This window comes from Macaca thibetana, chromosome 20 (assembly GCF_024542745.1).
Source record: "Macaca thibetana thibetana isolate TM-01 chromosome 20, ASM2454274v1, whole genome shotgun sequence".
Lineage (NCBI taxonomy): Eukaryota > Metazoa > Chordata > Mammalia > Primates > Cercopithecidae > Macaca > Macaca thibetana.
This window is the reverse complement of record NC_065597.1, coordinates 11,879,463-11,894,027: the sequence shown is the minus strand read 5'-3', so window position 1 is coordinate 11,894,027 and position 14,565 is coordinate 11,879,463. Positions and strand designations below refer to the sequence as shown.

Here is a 14,565-nt window from a genome sequence, read left to right as displayed (position 1 = left end):
GCCATGTTAGCCAGGCTGGTCTTGAACTCCTGACCTCATGATCTACCCGTCTCAGCCTCCCAAAGTGCTGGGATTGCAGGTGTGAGCAATCGCGCCCAGCCCCTCCTAATCATTTTTAACCACTCTGCAAGTGGGAGTTCTATGGAGGAAGAAACAAACCCCAGAAGTTACTCAAATAAGCCAGAGGTCACAAGCTGGTTGGTGGTGGAGTCAGAATTTGAACTCAGACCCAAGACTCCAGGCCCATGCTTGTTCTCCTGTGTGGCTGGCGCTGGGCTTGAATAAAGGGTGGCCCCTCGACTGACCTGCCACGTCTCACCTCGATTATAAAGTTGCCAATTTCATCTGGGTTGGCTGGCCGAGGACGGTACATGGGTGTGGGGATGAAGGTTGGTGCCACGTCATTGCGGAGAACCACCTCCGGCCTGGCCTCCAGACCTCGGTGGAGCTGGGTGATGTCATAGTCCTGTGGGGAAATGCAGGAGAGCAGGGGACTGAGGACTCCTGTCCCCCCTCCCCTGCCACTTACATCTCAGTCACCCCACACCCCCTACCCTTTGGATACTCTGGCTCATGGGGAGGTCTTACAAGACAGATGATGTCAGAGATTTTGGAAAACCCTTGTTTCCATCCTCCCTTGTCCTAGCAAATTAAACACAGGCTCGAGGTTAACTTGGTGAGGGTCAAACAGATTACAGCAATGGACCAGAGAAGCGCTGGAGGATGGAAAAAAAGGAAGACGCAAGCTTCGTGTCAGGGCCTGGTCAACACAGCTAACTTGGTCAGTTGGTTGACCCAATGGCTTAGCCCTGCCAGTGGACTTGGGGGCACCCACCTCCCAATCCCAGAGCCCCCAGTGCCCCACCTGGTCCTCTTCGCCACCCCCCTCTTCGCCGTAGTAGAAGACGTTGTCACGGGTGTCATCTTCTGGGAGTAGGAGGGGCTCCTTGACCTTCCGCTTCTTTCTCACCAACAAGAGCAGCACCAGCAGGAGGACTGCAAGGGTTGGGGAGTGAGTGTTCCCTCTGCAACCACACAGTGGGCCAAGACCCCCAGGCCCTCAGAGCCCCTCTAACTGCTGACGTCCTCACTCAGTAGCCAGAGCTTAACATGCTACAACGGCTTCACTTGCACCTAGGAAAACTTCCAACTCCTCATCAAGGCTGGCAGGATTTGGTACCAGCCTATGCCTCCCAGTCCCCCTACCCACTAAGGTCTAGGCACACTGGCCTCCTCTGTGTTCCTTGAATACCCCCAGCAGCTCCCCCTCAAGAACCTTCATACAGGCTCCTTCCTCACCTCGCAGACTCTATGCCTACACATGGCTCCCACGTGTCAGCTCTCAGCTTAATATCACCTCCTCCTAGAAGATTCTGACTTCCTTCTCCCCACCCATAATGCTGTCAGTCTAACCAGATTGGTGGTACTGATCCTTAAGAAAATCTTCTGTCAAAATGTCGGGATGGGAACCTCCCAACAGATGTCTTTCAGTGAGACTCTCTTTTAGTCACCACATGTCCCCTAACTAGCCACAGACTTTAAGAACAAGATAATGCAACTTTCATAGGGTACAGTAATTTAAACTTAGGTGAAATGCAGTGTTGGAATTTTTTTTTTTTTTTTTTTTTGAGACGGAATCTCACTCTTGTAGGCTAGAGTGCACTGGTGCAATCTCAGGTCACTGCAACCTCCGCCTCCCCGGTTCAAGCGATTCTCCCTGCTTCAGCCTCCCTAGTAGTTACAGGCGCCTGCCACCATGCCCAGCTAATTTTTGTATTTTTAGTACAGACAGGGTTTCACCATGTTGGCCAGGCTGGTCTCGAGCTCCCAACCTCAAGTGATCCAACTGCCTTGGCCTCCTAAAGTGCTGGGATTACAGGTATGAACCATTGCACTTGGCCGGATTTTTTTTTTTTTTTTTTTGAGATGGAGTCTCACTCTGTCGCCCAGGCTGGAGTACAGTGGCACAATCTCAGGTCACTGCAATCTCTGCCTCCCAGGTTTAAGTGATTCTCCTGCCTCAGCCTCCTGAGTAGCTGGGATTACAGGAGCCCACCACCATATGCCTGGCTAATTTTCGTATTTTATTATTATTATTATTTTTTACCTATTTTTGAGACAGATTCTTGCTCTGTCACCCAGGCTGGAATACAGTGGTGTGACCTCAAATTTTTGTATTTTTAGTAGAGACAGGGTTTCCCCACGTTGGCCAGGCTGGTCTCTAACTCCTGACCTCAGGTGATCTGCCCACCTCGGCCTCCCAAAGTGCTAGGATTACAGGCATGAGCCACCATGCCCAGCCCCAGTGTTGGAATTTTAAGAGGGTCTGGCTTCAGTGATGTGGTCTGAAAGGCTGGCAGGCTATTTGGATATGGGGGGACTGGCCAACTGGTTCCTGGCTGCCTTCTCTGTCATGCCTACACACAGCTAAGAGGGGACCCTCTAGCCATCTCTCTATGGCAGTTCGATGAGAGAGCACACACCGCTGCTCAGGATCATTACTTTTGTGCCTGCTGATGGAACTGCTGTCTGTCCTTGGCCAGACAAAACAGACCCAACCTTCCTTGGGAGTCCACGGGTTCTGAGGATGCACACGCATGTGGGCTAGACGGTAACCTCTCCTCTCCCGAATCTGGGGGAAGGCAAGACGCCAAGCGGACTTCTCTGAACCCGGGTCTAACTGCCTACTGACACCTCCACTTGGACTGGCCTGGCAAGTGTCTTCCCATGGTCCTTCCCAAACTGGCAAATGGAAATGCCATGTTTCTCCTTAAGCCAAAAGACTTGCAATCATCGATGGCTCTTACCCTCAACTCCACACATCAATCTGAAGGGACTCTACCTTGAAACATGACCACCACTGACCACCTCAATGCTGCCATCCTGGCCTGAGCCTCCATCACCTTGCCCCTGGATTAATGCAACAGCCTCCTGAATGATCTCCCTGCCTCCACCTTCGCCCCCATATAGTCTGCTCAGCAGGAATCCTGCAAAATTTAAGTCAAATCACATCATCCCTCTGCTCAAAACCTTCTGATAACTTTTGGTTCTATCCAGAGTCTTCACAATAGCCTATGAGGCCCAACACGACTGGGCCCCTGTGCCCATCACCTCTCTGACCTAATTTCCTACTTTCCTGGGTTTTTGTTTGTTTTAAGGCAGAGTCTTGCTCTGCTGCCCAGGCTGGAGTGCAATGATGTGATCTCTGCTCACTGCAACCTCCACCTCCTGGGTTCAAGCAATTCTCCTGCCTCAGCCTCCCAAGTAACTGGGATTACAGGCATGTGCCACCATGCCTAGTTAATTTTGTATTTTTAGTAGGGACAGGATTTCACCATGTTGGCCAGGGTGGTCTCGAACTCCTGACCTCAAGGGCCTTGACCTCCCAAAGTGTTGGGATTACAAGTGTGAGCCACTGCGCCCAGCGAAAAGCATGTTCTTGTATTCATGTGATTGGTCTCTGACTGACGATGTGTGTTGTCTATGTTAAGACCAAGTCAAAAGGTGGAAAAAACAACTGTGATAGGTTCTGTCTTTACAGCCAAGAAATTTGTTTTTAACTAAACATTTCCTCCCACTAGACCAGTCATTTGCAAACTCTAGCATGTATCAGAATGCCTTAGGAGCTTTTTAACATGCAGATTACTGGGTTCTATTCCTACATTTCTGAATCAGTAAATCTGGAATAGGTGCTGAGAATTTGCCTTTCTAATTCCTGGTGATGCTAATGCTGTTGGAAATCACCCTTTCAGAACCACTGATGACCTGGTGGCAGGGCCAAGTCTGTTTGCTCACCACTGTATCGCCAAAGCCTGGTACATTCCACAAGCCCCAGAATGACTGACTGACGCTCCTAGAATTAGGAGTTTAAAGAGTGGGCCAGACGCAGTGACTCACACCTATAATCCCAGCACTTTGGGAGGCCAAGGTGGGTGGATTGCTTGAGCCCAGGAATTCAAGACCAGCCTGGGCAACACAGTGAGGCCCTGTATTTACAAAAAATACAAAAATGAGCTGGTCGTGGTGGCCCACACCTGTAGTCCCAGGTACTTGGGAGGCTGAGGTGGGAAGGTCATTTGAGCCTGGGAGGCAGAAGCTGCAATGAGCCAAGATCACGCCACTGCACTCCAGCCTGGGCGACAGACTGAGACCCTGTCCTTTTTTTTTTTTTTTTTTGAGACGGAGTCTTGCTCTGTCGCCCAGGCTGGAGTGCAGTGGCACGATCTCAGCTCACTGCAAGCTCCGCCTCCCAGGTTCACGCCATTCTCCTGCCTCAGCCTCCCAAGTAGCTGAGACTACAGGGGCCCGCCACCACGCCCGGCTAATTTTTTGTATTTTTTGTATTTTTTTTTTTTTTTTTAGTACAGATGAGGTTTCACTGTGTTAGCCAGGATGGTCTCGATCTCCTGACCTTGTGATCCGCCGGCCTCGGCCTCCCAAAGTGGCTGGGATTACAGGCATGAGCCACCGCGCTCGGCCGAGACCCTGTCTTAAAAAAAACGTTTAAGGGCTGGACAGGCGATGTTGGTGGCCTCTTAGTTCCAGGAGCTGAAGTTCAACATAGAATCCTGTCTTTCAACTCCCCCATCCTCAGGGAGGGGGTGGGGGCCTGGTACTTACGCAGCAGAGCCAGGACAGCCCCCAGCACAGGGAGGATGAAACTCCCCTTCCAGGGATCAGGGCATTTCTCGACATGGCCGTGGCAGTCACACACGGTGGCCCTGATCACTGTCAGCTGCTCCTTGTTGCCATGGTCAGACAGAGAAAGGTGCACATCATATGTGTCCTGCTTCAGGAACTTCTTCAGGGACAAGACCACCGTGTCATCTGGAGTGAATAGATCATTGATTAGCTATGGGATAGCATCAGTGCAGGGATCTGAGTACACCATGATGAAAGTTTGAGAATACGGCTCCTACATGTGGGCAATGGGGAGAAATACTCCACAAGCATACTTTGGAAAATAGCAGTAAAAGCTGATCTTTGGCTAAAGCAAAACTCACCATAATGAAAAGGATTATTGGGATAAAAATACTCATTTGTCGTTTTACTTTAAAAAAAATCGATAATCACAGTATTTTTTTTTTTTTTTTTGAGACGGAGTCTCGCTCTGTCACCCAGGCTGGAGTGCAGTGGCCGGATCTCAGCTCACTGCAAGCTCCACCTCCTGGGTTTACGACATTCTCCTGCCTCAGCCTCCGGAGTAGCTGGGACTACAGGCGCCCACCACCTCGCCCGGCTAGTTTTTTGTATTTTTTTAGTAGAGACGGGGTTTCACCGGGTTAGCCAGGATGGTCTCGATCTCCTGACCTCGTGATCCGCCCGTCTCGGCCTCCCAAAGTGCTGGGATTACAGGCTTGAGCCACCGCGCCCGGCCAATCACAGTATTTTTATAACATGAAGTTTTAAAAGCCATGTCGGCCGGGCGCGGTGGCTCAAGCCTGTAATCCCAGCACTTTGGGAGCCCGAGACGGGCGGATCACGAGGTCAGGAGATCGAGACCATCCTGGCTAACACGGTGAAACCCCGTCTCTACTAAAAATACAAAAAATTAGCCGGGCGAGGTGGCGGGCGCCTGTAGTCCCAACTACTCAGGAGGCTGAGGCAGGAGAATGGCGTGAACCCGGGAGGCGGAGCTTGCAGTGAGCTGAGATCCGGCCATTGCACTCCAGCCTGGGCAGCAGAGCGAGACTCCGTCTCAAAAAAAAAAAAAAAAAAAAAAAAAAAAAAGCCATGTCATGTAGGACCAATAACTTCTTTGCATCATTGGCTGCTACACTGTTTTTTTCCTTCAAAAAGAATACTCTTCCTAAAAGACAGCTAACCCAATTTTTTTTTTTAAAGTAAAAGCAACTTTATTAAGAAAGTAAATGAGGGCCGGGCACAGTGGCTTATGCCTGTAATCCCAGCACTTTGAGAGGCCGAGGCGGATAGATCACGAGGTCAAGAGATCGAGACCCTCCTGGCCAACATGGTGAAAACCTGTCTCTACTAAAAATATAAAAATTTGGCCAGGCGCGGTGGCTCACACCTGTAATCCCAGCACTTTGGGAGACCGAGACGGGTGGATCACAAGATCAGGAGATCGAGACCATCCTGGCTAACACGGTGAAACCTTGTCTCCCCTAAAAATACAAAAAACAAATTAGCCGGGCATGGTGGCAGGCATCTGTAGTCCCAGCTACTCAGGAGGCTGAGGCAGGAGAATGGCGTGAACCCGGGAGGCGGAGCTTGCAGTGAGCCGAGATTGCGCCACTGCACTCCAGCCTGGGCAACAGAGCAAGACTCTGTCTCAAAAAAAAAAAAATTAGCCGGGTATGATGGCACGCGCTTGTAGTCCCAGCTACTTGGGAGGCTGAGGCAGGAGAATCGCTTGAACCCAGGAGGTGGAGGCTGCAGTGAGCCGAGATCATGCCACTGCACTCCAACCAAATGACAGAGCAGGACTCTGTCTCAAAAAAAAAAAAAAAAAAAAAAAAAAAGAATGTAAAGGAATAAAGAATGGCATAGGCAGAGCAGCTGATAGCTAACCCAATCTTATATGAAACACCCATATTTCCAACTAAGCATTCAATTTTTTTGAGACTAAGTCTTGCTCTGTCGCCCAGACTAGAGTGCAGTGGCGTGATCTTGGCTCACTGCAACCTCCGCCTCCTGTGTTCAAGTGATTCTCCTGCCTCAGCCTCCTGAGTAGCTGGGATTATAGGCACCCGCCACTGTGCCTGATTACTTTTTGTATTTTTAGTAGAGATAGGCTTTCACCATCTTGGTCAAGCTGGTCTCAAACTCCTGGCCTTGTGATTCACCTGCCTCGGCCTCCCAAAGTGCTGGGATCACAGGCGTGAGCCATGGTGCCTGGCCTTCAATTTTTTTTTTTTTTTTTTTTTTTTTTTTTTTGAGATGGAGTCTTGCTCTGTCCCCCAGGCTGGAGTGCAGTAGCGCAATCTCAGCTCACTGCAACCTCCTCCTCCTGGGTTCACGCCATTCTCCTGCCTCAGCCTCCCAAGTAGCTGGGACTATAGGCGCTCGCCACTACGCCCGGCTAATTTTTTGTATTCTTTAGTAGAGACGGGGTTTTACCGTGTTAGCCAGGATGGTCTCGATATCCTGACCTCGTAATCCGCCTGCCTTGGCCTCCTAAAGTGCTGGGATTACAGGCGTGAGCCACTGCACCCAGCCTCAATTTTTTTTTTTTTTTAGACAGAGTCTTGCTGTGTCACTCAGGTTGGAGCACAGTGGCGCGATCTCAGCTCACTGCAACCTCTGCCTCATGGGCTCAAGCGATTCTCCTGCCTCGGCCTCTGGAGTAGCTGGGACTACAGGTTTGCGCCACTATACCCAGCTAGTTTTTGTATTTTTAGCAGAGGTGGATTTTGTGCCAGGCTGGTCTCGAGCTCCTGACCTCAGGTGATCTGCCTACCTCGGCCTCCCAAAGTGCTGGGATTACAGGCATGAGCCACAACGCCAGGCCACATTCAATTATTAATAAAACTAAATGCACATGACTTGGTTATGTAAGTGCTAATGTTAAGCAGATCGGATCTGATGCTAACCTGTGTTATCACAGCATCGGTGATCACACAAGCGCAGGAATGCCAGAAATGAGGCTGCAACAGGTGTTGGGCTAACTGGCCTTCCAAGGCCCAGGGGGTGGCAGGCTAACCACAGAGCAGAAGAGGCCACTGCACACTGGGCACCACTTGGGGGACACTGCGTGGCAATCCCACAGTGGAGAAGGGGCTATGTGTGCAGTGGCCTCTTTAAAGAAAGGCCTTTGCTTTAGACTCAAGTTTCTCAAGAAGGGAGCTGTTAGCCTGTGTGGAAGTTTTTTCATCGTGCAGGATTTGCCACCACAGCATTGCAGGTTTGTACCACTAAATGCCAGTAGTGCCCCCAATCATTGGGGCAATCAAAAACCCCCAAGTTTCTACCCGCCCCTCCCCCCATCCCAGGTTGTCAGCCTATCTCAGCACAGATTTCAAGTTTTTTCTGTTAAAATGCTCTGCACTCTCACTGGGCTCCTCTTAGTCAAAGGGCCAGAAGGCAGAATCCACTCTGTCCCCATTTAGTGCCAGGAGGCAGGGACAGCTCTCTGGGCTGAACAACTAGTCGACCATGTGGAGCGGCCAACATGGAGTATCTGTCACTAAAACATCTGTGCCACCCTATAAGGCTGATTTCTCAGTTGTTGATGACGATGGCAGTGGTGACTAAATAGGCACTTTTTTTTTTTTTTTGGAGACAGAGTCTCGCTCTGTCACCCAGACTGGAGTGCAGTGGCACGACCTCAGCTCACTGCAACCTCCGCCTCCCAGGTTCAAGTGATTCTCCTGCCTCAGCCTCCCGAGTAGCTGGGACTACAGGCACACGCCACCACACCTAGCTAATTATTTTTTGTATTTTTAGTAGAGACAAGGTTTCACCATGCTGGCCAGGATGGTCTTGATCCTCAAGCTCATGATCCGCCCACCTCAGTCTCCCAAAGTGCTGGGATTACAGGCGTGAGCCACAGTGCCCAGCTAAATGGGCACTTACTAAGTGCCAGGTCCTACCCTGATCCTCACCATCGCTTTAAGAGGTGGGAACTGCTGTTATCCTCATTTTACAAATGCAGAAATTGAGGCTTAGGGAGTTAGGTAACTAGCCTGAGGTCACATGGAGTAGAGTCTGGATTAATTTCCCTGACAAGAGGACAAGGGCAAACAGAAAAATGAAATTAAAGCCAAGAACCAGGTTATCAATACTGTTCCAGGTTATTAATAACATTGGGTTTTGGCCATAATGCTTATGCTTCCCCCCCCGCCAGCAAGGTGAGTGAGACTGCCTAGATTAAAATCCTGATAGGCCAAGTGTAGTGGCTTATGCTTGTAATCTTGGCACTTTGGGAGGCCGAGGTGGGAGGATCACCTCAAGTCAGGAGTTCAAGACCAGCCTGGCCAGCATGGCAAAACCATGCCTCTACTAAAAAATACAAAAATTAGACGGGCATGGTGACAGGCACCTGTAATGTCAGCTACTCAGGCAGGGATAATTGCTTGAACCCAGGAGGCAGAGGTTGCATTAAGCCGAGATTGTGCCACTGCACTCCAATCTGGGAGACAGAGTGAGACTCTGTCTCAAACAAAAAACAACAACAACAAAAACCCCTAGTGACATTTTTATTTTATTTTATTTGAGATACAGTCTCACTCTGTCCCTCAGGGTGGAGTGCAGTGGCACAATCTCGGCTCACTGAAACCTCCACCTCCCAGGTTCAAGCGATCCTTCTGCCTCAGCCTCCCGAGTAGCTGGGACTACAGGCGCACGCCACCATGACTGGCTAATTTTTTAGTAGAGACAGGGTTTCATCACCATATTGGCCAGGCTGGTCTCAAACTCCTGACCTCGTGACTTGCCCGCCTCAGCCTCCCAAAGTGCTGGGATTAGAGGTGTGAGCCACCATATGTGGTCGTGACATTAATTTTTAAAGCCATAACACAGCCAGGTGCGGTGGCTCACACCTGTAATCCCAGCACTTTGGGAGGCTGAGGCGGGTAGATCACGAGGTCAGGAGCTCAAGGCCAGCCTGGTCAAGATGGTGAAACCCCGTCTCTACTAAAAAAAACACAAAAATTAGCCGGCATGGTGGCGGGCGCCTGTAGTCCCAGCTACTCGGGAGGCTGAGGCAGACAATCGTTTGAACGCAGGAGGCAGAGCTTGCAGTGAGCCAAGATCACGCCACTGCCCTCCAGCCTGGGCAACAGAGCGAGACTCTGTCTCAAAACAAAAAACAAACAAACAAAAAAGTCATAATGCTTCTGGCAAGATACTTCGGCTTCTGTAAGCCTTGATTTCCTCATCTGTAAAGTGTGTGTGTGTGTGTGTGTGTGTGTGTGTGTGTGAGAGAGAGAGAGAAACCTGCTCACAGGCTGCTGCGAGGATGAAGGAATCTAACCTACATAGAGCATGTGGCGTGGACCTGGCACAGAGCATGCTCAGTGAGTGGTGGCCACGATCACTGTGCTGGGTCCTGACTTGTATGTGACACGGGCCAAGTCACTCCCTCCCTCTCGAGGCCTCAGTTTTTCCGTCTACACAGGAAGGCGGCTGGGCTAAAATGGTCTTTTAGGGGTCCTGTGGAATTCCAAAGGCCTCCACCAGGTTAATAAATGGCATCTGATTGAGGTTCTAGAGGAGACCGTTGCCCCCATGGCCCAAAAGCTGCTAGGATGGGAACGTGTGCAGAATCCTGGTGTGGGGCAGACGCCCACTAGTGGAACTGGCACCCACCCGCTACCACCACTCACTCAGGTACCTTTCTCGTTGACCTCTGCCATCCAGTAGATGTCTGAGTCGTCTGTGAGCTGGGCCTGGAAAGGGGAGGTGTGGGGGGACAGGTCCTTGTCCGTGATGTTCAGCACCTGGGACTCAGGGCTTTGGTTGCAGATGGTGATCTCACGGGGCTCAGGGACTGGGCCATGGTCGTTGACATCAATCAGTGTTAGCAGGAGGGTTCCCGTGCCAGTGGTGGGAGGGCTTCCTGTTTATAAAGACACGTATGATGAGCTCCCTGTGACCCACCCAGTCAGCCTCAAGGGGGCTCCTGTTTACCGCCCAGCTCTCGCCTCTTAAGACCTTCCATGCCCTTGCTTCCAATACATGGCACATACATGCCAATCAGGCCATCATTCTCATTTCGGTAAACAGCAGACATTACTAACTATCATGGCACAGTTGCAGCCACTTCATCCAGACAGCCACTATAACCACAAAGCGAATCCTACTGGCTACCTCAGGGTTACTCCAGTGTTTGGTCCATCAGCTTCAGGGAAGCCTCCCTTCACAGCCCCGCTGCAGCCTCTCACATGCCTGCAGGTCCTGGTTCAACACATGTCAACCAGAGGTGACAACTACGTCATAACCCCCCATCTGTCATGGTGTGGCATCACTGATCTGTCATGGCACTTTCCAGTCAGCCCCTAGTAATCAATCACAAGGGAAAACTGACAGGCCAATTCAGGACCCAGTGAACCAAAAACTAAGGCTGAAGGGACTCTCCTAATGCTGATGTTTTATTTACTTATTTATTTTGAGAGTCCTGCTCTGTTGCCCAGGATGGAGTGCAGTGGCACAAATTTTGGCTCATTGCAACCTCTGCCTCCTGGGTTCAGGTGATTCTCATGCCTCAGCCTCCTGAGTAGCTGGGACTACAGGTGTGTGCCACCACGCCCAGCTAATTTTTTTTTTTGTCATTAGTTATCATTAATTTATTATAAAAGAGAAATATGGAAATTATTTACACGATTAAAAGATTTCAGAACTTCAGTGGAATGGGCAGCTTCACGTTGATGCCATTTCAATAGTGAATTATTTCAGTCTATGTACTTTCCAAGAATGTCACCATCTCTAAATAGGAAATAATCCTTGTCATCTAGAACTACTTTGGTGCCTCCATATTCTGGGAGAAGACCTTTATCTCCAACTTTCACGCTAACTGGTCGAATCTCTCCACCCTTTCCTTTAGAACCCGATCCAACAGCGACTACTGTTGCTGCAATACTTTTCCTTGAGATTTTTCTGGAAGCATAATGCCTCCTTTGGTTACAGTTTGTAGCACTTCTTTCAGCCAATACTCGGTCAAAGAGTGGAAGAAACTGTCTAAATGCTTGTCCTGCCATGACGCCCTCTGCCTCAGACTCGTACTCTGCTCGTGTAGTGCCGCAACCCTGTCGACAAGTGAAAAGACCGCCTGGGCACAAGCGCGCTCGCCCCAGCCCCCGCCGTTCGCCCTTGTCCCTCCCCTTGTCCCTCCCCATGAGGGAGAGCGGTTGCCCCAGGGCATGCTGTGATTCGCCCCAAGGGCCCTGTGCAGGCCATAACTGCGGGGACTGGGAGGCGGCACACTCAGCTAACTTTTTATGTTTTTAGTAGAGACAGTTTCGCCATGTTGGCCAGGCTGGTCTAGAACTCTTGACCTCAGGTGATTCGCCCACCTCGGCCTCCCACAGTGCTGGGATTACAGACTTGAATCACCACGCCCGATCCTAACTCTTATTTGCTGGGACTACAGGCATGCGCCACCACGCCCAGCTAATTTTTTGTATCTTTAGTAGAGATGGGGTTTCACCGTGTTGGCCAGGCTGGTCTCGAACTCCTGACCTCAGGTGATCCACCTGCCTCGGCCTCCCAAAGTGCTGGGATTACAGGCGTGAGCCACTGCACCCGGCCTAGGACCAGTTTTTTTTTTTTTTTTGAGACGGAGTCTCACTCTGTCGCCCAGGCTGGAGTGCAGTGGCCGGATCTCAGCTCACTGCAAGCTCCGCCTCCCGGGTTCATGCCATTCTCCTGCCTCAGCCTCCCGAGTAGCTGGGACTACAGGCGCCCACCACCTCGCCCGGCTAGTTTTTTGTATTTTTTAGTAGAGACGGGGTTTCACCGGGTTAGCCAGGATGGTCTCGATCTCCTGACCTCGTGATCCGCCCGTCTCGGCCTCCCAAAGTGCTGGGATTACAGGTTTGAGCCACCGCGCCCGGCCAGGACCAGTTTTTAAAAGACTCCTCTGAAAGACCCCTTTGACCGTCTGGACTGGTTTGCAAACAGCCCTCCCCGACACATGTTCCCCCCTGTGGAGCGAACATGCTGTGCTGTGTCATGTGACCTGAGAACCAAAAGTGGCCCTTGTGGGAAGGCTGGGAGGATGCTCTCACCATTGTCCACAGCCAAGACCATGACTTCGTAGATGTTGTTTCTCACAAACCGCTCATCCTCACGGTCTAGGGTGCCCGCAACAGTGACCTGCCCACTGTCTGGGTCCATGGCTAGCCACCCTGCTGGGTCTCTCAGGATGCGGTAGCTGGAGAGGAAAAGTTGAGACGAGTAACATCCAGAATATTTAGAATTCTGTAGAATTGTGTAGCGCCACAAGGAGAGACCTGTGGTCTGACCCTGGCGACACGTGAAAAGACTGCCTGGGCACAGGCGCGCTTGCCCCAGCCCCCGCCGCTCACCCCCTTATCCCTCCCCATGAGGGAAGGCAGTTGCCCCAAGGTGCGTCATTCAGGGCCTCCTCAAACCAACTGGCTGATGGCCTCTGGGCACCTAAGCAGGATCATATGGAAAATAAGCCTCGCCCATAAACGGGGTCCTAAAGCAGCAGGTGCAGGAGTCCCAAGAGGGATACATGACAGAGTGAGAAATACCTGCCCCCAAACCCCTATTCAGTCTTCAGCCTCAAAGAGGGTAGGAAGAAGAGGACCTATGCAGGAGGGATATTCCTATTTAACAGTCTCTATGGTAATCAGAACAAACGCTGGCCATCATCACCCACCCGCCAACTGTATCAGTGCATGCTGCTCACCGAGCCCCGCTCCTGAGTACCTGATCTTTTGATTCTCCTTGTCAGGGTCTTCTGCAGTGTAGACACACACAGCCTCCCCAGTGGGGATGCCCTCCTGGACCTCAACGACTTTGGAGGGCGGGACAAACACGGGTGCCTCATTCACATCCTCCACGTGGACCACTATGGTGGCTGTTGAGGTTGGGAGCTTCAGCACAAAAGGGGCCTCATTGGTCACTTCAACGTACAGGGTGTGCTGGTTTTTGGCCTCAAAATCCAAACCCTAGGAGAGAAGAGGAAGAAGGACCTGAACCACCATTTTGAGAGGAGTACAGTACAGTTGAGATGTCAGAAGGAAAGAGCCAATACTGAGGGGCTTTAGCCCCCACTAGCAACCATGCTGCCCCTTCTCTGTCCCAGGAACACTCCTGTGTTTCCTGAGCGCGCAACATCTTTTTTTTTTTTTTTTTTTTTTGAGACGGAGTCTTGCTCTATCACCCAGGCTGGAGTGCAATGGCGGGATATCAGCTCACTGCAAGCTCCTCCTCCCGAGTTTACGCCATTCTCCTGCCTCAGCCTCCCGAGTGTAGCTGGGACTACAGGCACCCACCACCTCGCCCAGCTAGTTTTTTATTTTTTAGTAGAGACGGGGTTTCACCGTGTTAGCCAGGATGGTCTCGATCTCCTGACCTCATGATCCGCCCGTCACAGCCTCCCAAAGTGCTGGGATTACAGGCTTGAGCCACCGCGCCTGGCCCCTGAGTGCACATCTTATGGGGCCTCTCAGATCATCCTAAAGGTAACTGTATTAATAAGCCCCAGAATAATGGTTCCCAGTGGAGTGGTGGTGATATTTGAGAAAATTGGGGGGCCTGGCATTGTGGCTCACGCCTGTAATCCCAGCACTTTGGGAAGCCAAGGCTGCTGGATTGCTTGAGACCAGGAGTTCAAGACCAGCCTGGGCAAAATGGCGAGGCCCGGTCTCTACAAAAATACAAAAATTAGCTGGGCCTGGTGGTGCATGCCTCTAGTCTCAGCTACTTGGGAGGCTGAGGTGGGTGGATCATTTTAGCCCAGGAGGTTGAGGGTGCAATGAGCCAAGACTGTGCCACTATACTCCAGCCTGGGTTGACATACCAAGACCCTGTCTCAAAACAAAACAAATTGTAGAAGCATTTCTAGTTGTCGTAATGACGGGATACCACTGGCATTTACAGGCTGGGGAAGGGATGATGTGTCTCAGAATCAGA

General features: G+C 51.0%; 1 protein-coding gene and 1 pseudogene across 3 annotated transcripts in view; both read right to left on the bottom strand.

Moving 5' to 3' along the window:
• The window catches only part of CDH3 (cadherin 3), a 59,344-nt gene that overhangs the window by 2,780 nt on the left and 41,999 nt on the right, over positions 1 to 14,565 (bottom strand). The window contains exons 10-15 of one of the 2 annotated variants that reach the window (XM_050773324.1): positions 13,357 to 13,598; positions 12,687 to 12,832; positions 10,295 to 10,519; positions 4,621 to 4,827; positions 866 to 996; positions 320 to 466 (exon numbers count right to left, since the gene is read on the bottom strand). In XM_050773324.1, coding sequence (XP_050629281.1) covers positions 320 to 466; positions 866 to 996; positions 4,621 to 4,827; positions 10,295 to 10,519; positions 12,687 to 12,832; positions 13,357 to 13,598 — 1,098 coding nt within the window. Of the gene's footprint in view, positions 1 to 305; positions 467 to 865; positions 997 to 4,620; positions 4,828 to 10,294; positions 10,520 to 12,686; positions 12,833 to 13,356; positions 13,599 to 14,565 lie in introns of both variants that reach the window. The other variant, XM_050773325.1, reaches the window with a different exon arrangement.
• Positions 10,530 to 11,725, bottom strand: LOC126944097 (10 kDa heat shock protein, mitochondrial-like; annotated as a pseudogene). The gene has a single exon (XR_007721948.1). The product of XR_007721948.1 is annotated as a 10 kDa heat shock protein, mitochondrial-like (transcript).